Here is a 14,188-nt window from a genome sequence, read left to right on the forward strand (position 1 = left end):
GCCCAGGCACCATACTAAATAACAGATTTCTTAAGGACATAAAGATTATGTAATCTGAGCCACTGACAACAAAGTATATTTTGCTAATGAAATTAAATCTTTTGAAAGGGGGTGAAGAAATTCTAACATTTATCGTGAGTTTCCCATATATGGGTCAGAACACGTTAACATCCAAAGTATTAGTACATATTCTCTAGTGAAGTGTATGGCAATCTTATTCAAAAGATGTAGATGCTTAAGGTAGATTGTATGGTGACATTTTACTATGGATTTTGGTGGATTTTACTGTGACAAATACAAATAAATAAGGTGTTCCCTGCCATCTGCTCTAGGTTATTACAAAATATATAGAAACATAAAATTCAGCCCTAGTAACTTGAAAATACTTCCTAAGTGACAACCCTTATCCTTAAAAAGTTTGGCCCCCTTCATTACACTTTGACCAGATTTCAGATAAACTCTCACCTACCCCCCAGCCCCCATATATTGTTGGATAGACAATGTGAATGTTTTGCTTGCTATGCATATTTGTTACAACAGTCTTTCTCTATTCCTCCGCCCCTTTTGGAGAAAGGGTACGAGGGGGAAAGAATAAATGCTTGTTAATGGGGTGGGGGGAGGAAATCAATAAACTGTCACTTCCACTCAACTGCTAAGTTTTAATGACAATTTATATATTAATGTTCCTATAGATGTTTCACTCTCTCAAACCCCAAAATAAGAAGCCCAGAACCATGGGATCACATATTTACTGTTTTAATGGCCATTGGAGGCCATCTAGTCTAACCCTATTTTTCAGCTAAGACACCTGAGGTACAGGAGTGAAGTGACTTGTCTAGGGTAACAAAACAAAGTATCTGAGGTGGGATTTGAACCCAGATCTTCCTGACTCCAAGTCTATATATATAGCACATCCACAAGAGCAAATATCATTGGGTTCTGACCATGATGAAATCAACAAAAGAATACCAACTAATTAAAAATCAGCACTTAATGTTTACTTTCAAAAGAAACTTTCTGAAAAATATTTTATGGTACTTTTTTACCCACTTATTAAAAATTGTAAGGAAAAGCAAAATACCAAGTTTTCTAGATGAACCTCACCAGGAAAATGTGTGGTGTTTCCTCTGCCTGATGCTAAACTGTGGATATTCATTCCATGGCTGGGGCTCATGCTTGGACTACTAAACGGTCGAGGACTAACAGGATAACTGTCTTGAGACTTTGGACTCCGACCTCCTAAACACCTTACTTCACTATCAGTACCATTCACCATTTCTATAAACTGCCGAACCCTAAAAAATAAAAGAAAAATGACATTATAGTATACATTACACAAAGGCATCCAACTTGGTGCTTTATCTTAATGTATTTGACAGCATCTTGGGTATTAACGATCTGAATTTTAAGTGACTGATTCTGGAAAAAATTTTCAGAATTTTGCCAAAATTGTATGTAAATACTAGGGATGACAGGAAGAGAGGGCAGGTTTTGTTGTTGTTGTTAAAAGGAGTGAAAGTAACCAATAATTTGAGATGAGATGATTTAAGTTAAGCAAAATATCAAAATATGATTTTTTTCAATCATATTCCTAAGAATGATGTTAAGATCTCAAGAAAATTAGTATTCATTCAAAATGAGCCTGTATAAGTTCTACTCTTGCATTGAGATTTTCTATATGAAATATAACTCTAGGACCAAGATTTTTTTAATGCAAAAAATATTGAGGAAACAGGTTAATTTTTTAAAAAGAAGTCCCTAAAACATTTATTGCAAGGAGCTATTTTTAAAATTAAAAAAAAAAAAAAACATAGCATGTAATCATAGATCCCACAACGAAGAATTGTAGAAGTAAAATGCACAAGTCAGATATCAAAATATCATGTGTTTTTTAACAATGCATATTTTATTTAAATGTTCCATTTTAAAGGAAGAATCTTACAACTATTTAAATAAAAGCAAAATTAAATTTAAAGTTATTACACTATTATACATCAAATAACCCAAGAGAAACTCACTTTAATGTGAATAAAAGATTAGGATTTCTTTCAAGTAAACTTGGATATAACTGTTGTGTTGTTTCAATGGCTTCTCCCATTCTTCCTGCTAATACCAATTTCTGAATTCCTGTTCATTAAAATAAAATAAAAAGTTAACTTTTCAAAAACCTAAAAGAATAAGTCAGGTAGCTAAAAGTCTGCAATAATTGTTTATTATTTACTCACAACGATAGATTTCTATTCCTCCCTTGAAAGCCTTGGTCTCAAACAGAAATGAAGAGCCACATTTTGGGTTATAGGCATACCATAAAGAATAACATTAAATGGCTCACTTTAAAAAAAAACATGATTTTAGGCAAAACAATATTACTGGAGGAAAACTAAGTTATACGAATACTTAGTATTCAATACGGTGGAATAAGCAAACCAGTATTAAGGGAAATTAATTATACTAGGGCTCATGCAGTAACTCATTCTCCCAAAAATATGATTGTGTTTCAGCCAGATTAACACTACAAGTATTTTTTTGTTATAATGTATAAGGATGTTATTTTGAAGTAACACTGGTCAGGCCACTATTATGTTTGGTTATGCTCATATAATAAAAAAAAACAAAACAGAAAAGTTATATATCTATGTTCAATAAATACAATATAGACCAATGTACAAATAATGATGAAAACGCTAAACTACAGTTTCCAGTATAATTATAAAGATTAAAGAATCATAAAACAAATAAACTTCTTTATTAGGTTTTCATTCCTAACCTCTGATTCTTGTCCAAAGAAATAAGCTAAGCTTCACATATTAATATGGCTTTAAACTGAACAGTTTTTTCAAAAGCAGTTAAGTATACGCATGTCAAAAGCAAGTATACTCATGTCAAATTGCCTCTGTTACAAATAAAACAAAAACTCTAATGACCATCAGAGTTAAACTAATTTGCCATTGTAGCAACAACCCTGGCCTCATTTGCACCAGACCTCACTGATTATTTAAATCATTTCTAGTATCTTCTACATAAGAATCTTTTGGTTTCAAAGTTAAGAGAATACATGATTTTTTTTCTTCTAAGTAGGTGCACGAAGGGCTTAGCCATCAATCACAAAGACATTTCTTACCAAAAATTTTCACAAATTATTTTTGTATCCATACGTAGAATTCTATAACAATTCTCTTTCTTAATCATTCTCTTTGAAGTTGACTATCAAAATGTTTATTAGAATGAACTCTGTAGATCTAAAATTATTCTAAAATCACATAAATGAATAATTTAAAATAATAAGCACTGGAAGCAAACTTCACAAAAATGATATAACTGAAAACTTAAACCCTAAATAAAATACATAAACCATATTACATAGAGTTCTTACTTTGTCTATTCTTAATTGAAGCTAATTCTTCTAGTACGGTCTGGTCTGTAGATCTGGCAAATGCTTCTGCTGTGGCACAGTACCCATGATGTACTAAATAAGATGAAACCATTCTTTAAAAAAAAAAAATGAACATATCCTTAATTGGAATATATACATATATTTCATTCTATAATTTGTGTTCAAAAGTATTTCTCAAAAATATAGGAATATTTCAGATCTCAACTTGTCTAAATCATCATGTATCACATACATCTATGTAGCTTTTCTAAAAAGAAAAAAACGTTCCAAAGGCCAAACATGCTTAAATTGCTACTTCCTATAGGTCTCATAGGCATAAATAGCATCTTTTTTCTAAATGTTCACTCCCTACCACACTAAGGTCTTCCCTTCACAAAGTCATAGATTTAGAACTGGAAGGGACCTAGTAAGTCACCTACTCCATAGACGAGGAGAACTTAAGTCCAGAGAGGTGAAGTATTTTGATGTCACACGGATCACATGCAGCTAAGCCATGCATGATTCAAACCCAGGCCTTCTGACTCCAAATTCAAAATTCCTTCCACTGAACATGGTACCTTCTTACGTATCCTCTTTCATTTCCACTGACCATACTCTTCCCCTAAATTCTATGACTATATTCAAACGTATGTATTCAAATGTGGCCTCCTCTACCCGGTGATTAGCTAAGGTGTTATTGGGGGTGGGGAAGAATAGCTGAATCTCATTCAACATTTATTAAGTGCTTCCTATATGCAAAGAAGGCACTGAGACAAATAATACAAATTCCAAAAAAAAAACCAACCAAAAACAAAATAGTCCCTGACTTCAAAGACACTCTGCTGAAGAGGATGGGACATGAGCACAGTAGTGAATGATCAAAACGAAGGAGAGATCCAGATAAAGTAGCATGAAACTATCTGATGGGGAAAATACTTTAAATTGGGGGCAGGTAGAAGAGAACAAGAAGACTATCAGAAATGTGGCATCTAAGTCAGGCTATCAAGCAAGATAAAGAATCTGAAAGGTAGAGATGCGGAAGGAATACATTCTAAGCTTAGAAAGAACATACTAATCTCAGATGTAATGTCAAGTTTGAGGATCAGCTAAACTAGAATGAAAAGTACATGAAGATTTATGTGGCTGGAAAGGTAGATTGGTATAGATAGAATTAAATGCCAGTCAGGATTTAAGTTTGTATCTTTTACTGGGCCTGTGCCTCAGAAAGTTTATTCTGGCAAAATGAACAAAGGAGACCAATTTCCTGGCTAGCACTACAGTCCAGGCAAGTGGTTATGAGAGCCTGAACTAGGGTTGTGGCTGGGTGAATGTAAACAAAGAGACAAATGATGTCATCGAGACAAATGGGAAAGTTTAGAAGAGGTAAAGCTTTAGCAAGGAGAGCGGAGTTCCAACATTTTTTAGAAATGCTAAGTGTCAAGTATTGACGGAACAGGAGGTAAATATATCCAACAGGCACCTGGATATATAGGGCTGGAGGGGAGGGTAGAGATTTGGACTTAACATGTAAATAAGACACTTGCTAGAAAAAAAATTAAATCCATGAGACCTGATGAAAGAACAGAGGGAACATGAAGGTACGAGTGGGCAATGAGAAGAGGGCCCAAGACAGAGAATGGGAACAATTATGCTTTTCACACGCAGGAGAGAGGTAAAAAAAAAAGGAGCTAGAAAGTAAAAAGAGAACCAGGAAAGAAGGGTTGTTGCCATGATTCAAAGGGGGATCCTAAGGTTGGAAGTAGGGAATGATCAACATAATTAAAAACTATAAAAGCTCTAGGAGATAAACACTAAGAAAAGGCTATCATAGATGAAGTAGTTAAGAAATCACTGGTAACCTTCAGGGAAAAAAAAACTGAAAAACTAAGGCAAAAATAAAAACATCATTTAAGAATCCTAAATAAGAAACTGTTAACATAAATTCTAAATAAGTAACTGGTGAGGGATTAATCTCTCAAACAATACTGTTGAACAGCACAGACAGATAAACAGTACTGAATTATATTGAATATAAAGTCAATTAAATTATTTATAAAAAGATTTCATATAAAAGACAGGAACAATCTACTGTTAATTAACATAAACCTTATGATTTTCTGAAATACATACTGAGGCAGCTAGATGACATAATGGATAGAGTGGTGGGTCTGGAGTCAGTAAGAACTAGGTTCAAATCCAGCTTCAGACACTTACTAAGTATGGGACCCCAGGCTAGTCAGCCTCTGTCTCAGTTTTCTCAACTGTAAAATGGGGGTGACAATAACAGCACCTTCCTTGTAAAATTCTTGTGAGAATCAAATGAGATAATATTTATAAAATATTTAACACAGTGCCTGACACATAATAGGCACTATATGAGAATTCTATAAGAGAATGCTTATTCTCTTCCCATTAAAGTAAACTAAATGTTTTGCAAAAATTAAGTGAATCTAACTTGACCAAAGAAAATTTACCAAAGGGAACAGTTTCACCAACAAAACTATCTGTTAACTTCATCAACTAATCTATTCAAATTTTTTAACTAAAACTACACATATCTGCTTAGAGCCTAATAGATTACCTCTTCTTTCCTCTTTTACAAGTATGGACCTCAAAGAAACAAATGTCAACTTGCTGACATTATTATGCCAAGGGATCTTGGTAACTAATTATGACCCAGAAAAATCAGAGAAACTAATAAAACCATAATTATTCTCCCACAAGCCTCTAATAGCATACAGACATAACCATCCTTTAGGTTATGATAGTTTTATTCCTGACGACGACTTTGGTGTGCAAAGTTGGAGGGCCCTGCCTCTTTCAACGTGCTAATCGAAGCTGTCATGACCTGCCACCCTAAGAGCCATCGGCACTAGAGAAGTAGGTGACCCCCAAGGTTATCATTCATTTCACTAGAAGTGGAGGGACATTTTTAATACTATCTTTTAATGAATATCATTTTTTAAATGCTAAGCTAGGCTAAATATGCAAAAGCACAAAGTATTCAAGGGATTCGAGCCTTACCTAGGATACACAAATGCCTTGTCCAGCTTCTACTGGTGAGCTCAATTAACCCCTCCAGAAAAATTTACTACCTAGCAAGATGGAACAGCAGATACGGCATCAGACTGAAGTTAGAAAGACCTAAATTCAAATCCCCTTTCAGACGCTTAACTAGCTATGTGAACCTGGCCAAGTCACTTAACCTGTTTCTTCATCTATAAATTGAGAATAATAGCAGCGCCTACCTCCCAGGTTATTGTAAGGATCAAATGAGATAATTAGAGTGCTTAGTATGGTGCCTGGCACATAATTAAGTGTTATATAAATGCTATTTATTGTTGCTGTTGTTATAAAATTTATCCTCTATCAGTAAGTCTAAATATGAGCAATTACTCTGCTAGGTATACATGACTGAGAGTGTGATGCTTATTTTTACATATCTAAATTCTTAAAGCTGTATTATATATTCTATGGAATTAAATCCTGTGAGGATGATAAATGGCTCCTCCTAATGTCTGGGGAAGAAAAAGGCATTAATTTGGATATAAGTAATGTGTAACCAATTATGATTCAAGAAGGTGTATTTTTTAAGTCTTCTAAGACTGCCAAGTTGCCTTCCAGATTTCTATTTAAGAGTTTATTATTATGTAACTCAATCATGTTTGTGTTATCTTCCCAATTTCAGATTTGGGTTCTATAATAGCTTACTGGGGAACAGAAAATTAGATCTATCTAAAATGTATGATCTGATTACACTGTCTAAATTCTATTTCGAGTCATGGAAGTACTGGAGGAATCTTCACTTCTGCTCCTACATGCAATTACATCAAAATCAACAACAATTCCTAAGGTTCACATATTGGAGAATTCTGGCCAGTCACTCACTAAATCGATGGCCAACAGCAGATAAGGAAACAAAAGTCTCACCCCAACAACTTAACAGTGCAAGGCCCTAATCTGACTTGTCATTTCTAGTTAACTGCCTACCGTCCCATGCACAGCTACTATGTCATCCAGACAATGTTACCTACTTTCCTCTGTCAAAGTTCTATGTCAGACCCAAAGGTTTATATCCAATCACCCATTATTTTTATTTTAATCTCAGTTGTTCAGTCATTTTTCAGTCATGTCTGACTCTTCATGACCCCATTTGGAGTTTTCTTGGCACAGATACCGGAGTAGTTTGCCATTTCCTTCTCCAGCTCATTTTAAAGATGAGGAAAGTGAGGCAAACAGGGTTAAGTGACTTGCCCAGGGTCACACAGCTATTAAGTATCTGATCTAAGGCCAGATTTGAACTCAGGAAGATGTTCTTCCTGACTCCTAGACCATCACACTATCCGCTGTGCCACCTAGCTGCCCAGCTAGTGTCAAAATTAAGTCAATTACTCTGTGACAGAAATTCAAAGTTCATCATTAAGGTGATCATAATTAAATAAAATGGACTGCTTTGCATGTGAAAAATTTCTCTGAATACCAAAAGAATACCAACTGCCAAAATAGTTTATAAAACGCAATTTTTGAAAATTGTTCAAACTACTTCACTCTTACTTTTGTATCATGGTCTGCCATTCTCCTTCTCTATCTCCAATAGGAAACCGGTCTATTTGTGCCTGTATTTTGGTTCTCCATTCTCGCATATAGTCTTCTATATCAAACACAAATGGATGTTGCCCAAAATTGGCATCTACCACCTCTCCTGGTGTCTGTAGCCCCACAGTAGGATACAAATTTGGCTGTAAGACAATATATTTCATTAGTTTCTTTCCTAATACTCCAAATTTTAAAAATTCTTTCTTGGAAAGAATGTTTCAAAATCAACATTTTTTTGCTATAATAAATGTAGTTGGTATTTTAAAAGTATAAGCAATTACATAGTCTATTTACAACCACCAATTAGTAGAGGTTATCTAAAATCATCATTACATAATCTAGTCCTATAACAGTCATCATAAGAAATATACAGAATGTAAAACAATCAACAAAAATCAGTTATGCAGGAAGGTGGCAAAGTTTTTCTCCTGACAAAACTGTTTCTAAATACGTATCTTTCTGAACCATCAGAAACTAATTCTATTTGAGCACTCAAGTATTTGTCAACAGCATTATGTTATCTGAAGAGACAATTTCTGTCCTCAAGAAACCTATACATGTTAATATACAAATGAAATAATGTATATAAAGCACTTTGCAAATTTTAAAGGTCTATAGAACTGTGAGTTATTACTATGATTATTTAAGTATAGATAGATATATTCATACACACTTGCATGAGGAGAAGCCATTTAGATTTATTTTTAAGGATAGGTCTCCCTACTTCACCCAGGATACAAATGGGCATTGAACTTCTGCTCTGCTTTTGGCCAGGGCCAATTCACCCCTCTTTGGGTATGCGTTTTGTACCTCCCGCCCCTCCTCCCCCATACTAATGCTGCACTTAGTGCAAACACCCAATCAGCCTAACCCACTGAACCTCAGAACTCCCAAGTTCAAGAGTTCCATTAGGCTCAGGTTTGTTCACTGGTAACAAGACTACTGGTGTGTGCTACCATGCCTGGCTAGACCCTGCTCTTAGATACACTCTTGTAGATTGTAGACCACATCTTTAAAGTGTGTTGATGTGAAATCCTTACTGTATATGTTGTGGATCCTGACTGTGCCTATGTTATCTTCATCTTTTAACATTTAACAGAAACTATCAAATAAAAAGGTAAAGGAGATATTCACATAATCTTTAGGCAATGTTGAATAATCAGACTACAAAAAGTGAGGAATTCCTATATACACGTCTGAACAAAATACACACACACACACACACTCTCTCTCTCTCTCTCTCTCTCTCTCTCTCTCTGTCTTTCCAAGATGGGGGATGGATTAGAATGCTTGGAAAATAAGTAGACATTTAATAAATGCTTGAACTGACTGAGGTCTAGGGGCATATGATATAAAATTTTGTGAACCTAAGTACCTGAATGTCTAAGGAAAATTATTGAATACCAATAAAAGACCTCTAAGATTTGTGAAGGTAATCCAGTTTAAAAGATGACAGCATTGTGTAGAGAGTGTTCAAGTACTCCTGGCTCTTTCATTGGCTGTTTAACCCTAGGCAAATCACAACCTCTATGAGCTTCAACTCCCTAATTTGTGATACTAGCCTCACATATTTCACACAGGTTATTATGAAGATCTAATTAGGTGATGTACATAAAAGTCCTATGAGAAGCATGAAGCGCTGCACAATTATATGTTAAATAATAACGCATAGATGCTTGACATTAGGGCCCTTCACTGATACATTCATTCAAGGAAATTAGAGAAGATAAAAAACAAATATTTTTAAATACATATTAAAGGGCATAAGTACAACAGGTTGAAACCAGATGCTGTAAGCACTATCTGATATGAAACCAGAAATCAGAAACAAAAGGAAATAAGAGAAAACAGAAACTCTACTGAATTCTCTAAAATCCTCATAAGGGAATGTACAAGTAAAATAAAATCCAAACTGTCATCTGTATTTAACAATCTTCCTGATTCAACAGAAATATACTTTTGTATCTGGAAGAGAGAGATCTACCCCTACCCCCTTAATTTTGTTAATAAGGAAACTGAAGCTTAGAGAAAGCACATTATTTTTTCTATTAGAAGCAATACTTAGAAGATTGTTTTTAAAAACAATTAAATAAAGACTTATTCTATAATAAAGGTTATTAACATAGTGAACCCCATCCATAAAAGTAATAACATCACAAAAAAAACAGCCAGGCATATTTTTATAATATACTTATTCAACACTGAATTTATTGTTCTAATGAGTAATAACTCATTTGTAATAAGTTATTACAAATTTGCAGAATAGTATTAACAACAGAAATTCAAACTTCAAAATATATAAAGTTTGCTACCAGATGTAAAATTACATGATTCAATGATAAGCTGAGACAACTTAGGTCTAGCTCATATAAATTAATATGATTTCTCGATATATAATCAACATTATAGTAGAAAATTTTCATGAGGGTGAGGAAAAATGAAAATCATAAGTTTTGACTTTCTGAAAATATAGGAATTGATGTGAAATGCCTGTTTTCCAATGACACATATAGGATTAAGCAGATTGCTAACACTGGTTCATTGCCTGCAGTGGACCAGAAATGAGAGCCTTTTTATAGATCCTTTCCTATGTATAGTAGAAAACCAGACAAGAACTTTTATGTTCTTTTCAAATGTTAAAAAAAGAAAATGCTGAAAACCTCCTTTAATCTATAGTATAGAAGAAAACTAGTTCAAATACACATGTACAGAATTCAAGTTAATTTTTTAAAAAAGTTTTATTCTACGAAGAAATGATGTAAGTGTCCACTCTTTAAAACTTTTAGATATAAATCATTTAACTTTTGTGGTTGTTTTGTGTGGGAACCAGACCACTGATTTTACTGACAAAACAAACTCATTCCATTAATGCAGAGAGGCACCTGTTCTGTAGCTTACAAAGTGTCAGGGATGTGCAAGGGGCACTTAGGTTAAGCTGCTTCTCTAGGAATCACAGTCAGTTTATCTTTGAGAAAGGCATTGAACCCATTTCTCCCTGACTCCAAGATTAATTCACTATCACAGTGCCTCTTGATTTAATTATTAATAATACATTATAGGGACAACTAGGTGGCGCAGTGAATAGAGCACCAGCCCTGGAGTCAGGATGACCTGAGTTCAAATCTGACCTCAGACACATGACACCTACTAGCCATGTGACCTTGGGCAAGTCTCTTAACCCAGATTGCCTCACCTCCCCCTTCCAAAAAAAATAATATATTACAGTAAGCTTATTGTAAGAAGGGAAGTTTCATTTTTTAAAAAATACTACTAAAAGGGCAATCATGTTCCTAAATCCATAACTAAATTAATCAGACTATGGATTAACACAACATTTTGCAAACTGGGGTGATGATCCCTGAAAGAACTGTCACAAAAATTTCTGAGGGCATTTCAAGCCCTTAAGCTGCAGAGAGGCAAATGAGTGTTTTGGAGGGCAGTGGCAGGGCCAGCTCTCCCCAGTTTTTAGTATCTTCAGCTTGCCCAGCAGCAGATTTGGTCTGATCTGTTGCATTCATCTTGTGTTGGTAAGGAGCAAACAGCTCCTACAGCAGAAACATGACACAGGATACGGGTTGTTCACATAGGCCCTTGTGGCTGTGATATGCAAAACAGGAAATCTTTAAGAGAAGACCTTGGCTGACTGATGGGTTGGATTCATGCTACATAACCCTGCTTAATGACAGAAAGAAAATAATTTAGTAATTTAAAAGTAAGAGAAAACCAGTAGCAAAAGTGCCACTAGAGGTTCTCTTCTCAACTCTCTTATCTCCACATCTGCCCATAAGACGGAGTTATTTAGTAAATGAAATGTGGCTTGATCTACTGTAACTCATTCTATAGACTTAGCACCAATGTAAATCAAAAACCAGATAGACACTGAGGCATTTTGTCTGCTAGAGACAAAATCCAAAGGACTTTATCACAAAGCTTTAAAAGCAGGTAGTGATTAAAAATTAACATACAATCTTTGAAAAAAAATTCAATAGTACCATTAAAGGTGGAATTTTTAAATCTTCCAACATAAAATTAAATATTTAAAATTTTTTAAATTTTATTTTATTTTAAAACCCTCTACATGGACCAATTCACAAAAAACGAAAGAAAACTGTAAAACTGGATATAACGGTTCAGTCCAGTTTCTAGCTTAGGTCTACATCACACAGTAACAACAGGAACATGATCTCCATGCATGGCATCTAAATACTAAATATAAACACATACAATGCATACATATTTATATTTCTTCCATCATAACTTTATATATACAAACTAAGATACAAAATATACTCTCAGAAGATAGTTATAGCTTACCGGTAGGTCTGTGAAGGCTATACCTGTAAAATACAAAAAGATAACTAGTATTAGAATTGCTTTTCAAAAAACAGAATGCTACACACCTGGATGACATCAGTTTATACAAAACACTGACTCTAATGACAAAGGGTGGTGTAATATAGAAATAGGTCAGCTCATGGAGTCAGTAGACACAATGTGAATTTCAGCTCCAACATTTATTAGCTGGCCTCATTTGTAAAATAAGAATAACACTTCTAGCACAATAACACTTTTACCGCACTTTGTAAACCTTCAAACTCCCTATCATGTATGAGTGATTGTTATGCTGACACTGCTCAAAATATTTTTCTAATCACACTTTAGGAATTACTTTTAAGCCCTAGAAAGCAGTTCCAAAGAAAATAAGTGGCAAGATTTGCCACCATAATATAGTCCAAAGAATATACTCTGAAAGCAATTACAAAGGCTAGTTCTAAAAACACTTCAAGAAACAGCAGCACTATTATAACAAGGTGATTAAAGATCAACATCCATTTGGATGTGTGAGAACTAGTATTGTCATTTAATTTTTTTTAATCATTGTTATAATCACATTACACAAGTTTGGCCTAAAACAGGGTACCACCTGTTACAAGGAAGCTTCTGGATTCAGAACTCCCTTGCCTCCCAAACCACTATTTTTATAGTACCTTAAAAACATTTTTAAAACAGAAAACTTTCATGCTGCAATAGAAATACAGTACCATAAATGGTTCTCTTAAGTTTTATACCAAAAAAATACTAATTTCAGCAGAGAAAGTAAAAAGTCTGTGCACCAAAGAAAATTAAAATTCTTCAGAAATCTAAAAAAAAGAAGGTTAAACAATGCAAAACAGGAAATTTTATGTTATTTTCTAATACCAGTACAACGGCATTGACAAATTCTTAAAAGGAATTCCCTATCTTCTTTGCAGACATCAATAATGTTATAACATGAACATTTTCTGATAATCATTTGCTTTACTAAAGACAAGATGGCATTGATTAAAACCTTTCCAAACATTTCCTAAAGATCTGAATAGCAAATCTATTTCCGTTTTAATATCCTGTAAAAGGTTAACAGCTATCAGAGAAAACATACATCTAGCTCTCTACAGTGAACTACACATAAATATACACATACACATGCATTCATTTTTAAAAGCTGGGTATATTTTAGACAATTTTTTAAAGTAACTCCAATTTAAGTATTCAGCTGAAAATTATAAGAAAATCATTTAGTTGCATGCAACTTTTAAAAAGAAATACATGAATTTGACTATTAGCTCATTTACCTTTAATAGTCATTGTCACTTTTTTTCTAAAAACTGTTTTAATTTAGTATGTATAGGAAAGTGTTCCAACAGATCAGATTACAAAATATAAGTAACCTATTAAGGATAGAAATCAGACTTCCTAGGAGGTATGGCTGAACAATAATTAAATGTTACTTGCCTGGTCTGGAAGAAATGCCTCAAACACTGCCCCGAAGTACTCAAATTATTTATAAGTACTTAAGACATGACCCTATTAGGTATCCTGTTCTTCCCTACCACTTTTAAATGCTTAAGGGAAAATATATTCAAATTTAAGACTTGCGAAAATTTGCTAGTAGTTGATAAGTCAAATGGAGTCAGTCTCCTTCCCCTCCCACTTGCCCTCCAAAAAAACTCTTTTAAATATAATATATTTTAAGAACCTTAACTAAAAAGACTACCTGTAATCATGCTACCTTTTAAAATTATGGTTTGACATTGACATCTTTTACATACAAAACTAATTTCTTCTCGGTTCAATAAAAGATCAATATTGTACATTCAACCAAACACTAAACAGACAACTCTTACCATAATGTTATCTCTTAAAGTTTAGAGGTAACTGTCTATTATTAGATGTATTCAA

At 34.0% G+C, this 14,188-nt stretch overlaps 1 protein-coding gene across 1 annotated transcript in view; it reads right to left on the reverse strand.

The window, feature by feature from the left end:
• The window catches only part of RANBP9 (RAN binding protein 9), an 85,795-nt gene that overhangs the window by 23,306 nt on the left and 48,301 nt on the right, over positions 1-14,188 (reverse strand). Inside the window, exons 5-9 of the mRNA XM_036753663.1 lie at positions 12,284-12,306; positions 7,928-8,112; positions 3,374-3,486; positions 2,019-2,127; positions 1,105-1,295 (exon numbers count right to left, since the gene is read on the reverse strand). Coding sequence (XP_036609558.1) covers positions 1,105-1,295; positions 2,019-2,127; positions 3,374-3,486; positions 7,928-8,112; positions 12,284-12,306 — 621 coding nt within the window. The remainder of the gene's footprint in view (positions 1-1,104; positions 1,296-2,018; positions 2,128-3,373; positions 3,487-7,927; positions 8,113-12,283; positions 12,307-14,188) is intronic.

The sequence above is a fragment of the Trichosurus vulpecula genome, chromosome 1, assembly GCF_011100635.1.
Source record: "Trichosurus vulpecula isolate mTriVul1 chromosome 1, mTriVul1.pri, whole genome shotgun sequence".
Lineage (NCBI taxonomy): Eukaryota > Metazoa > Chordata > Mammalia > Diprotodontia > Phalangeridae > Trichosurus > Trichosurus vulpecula.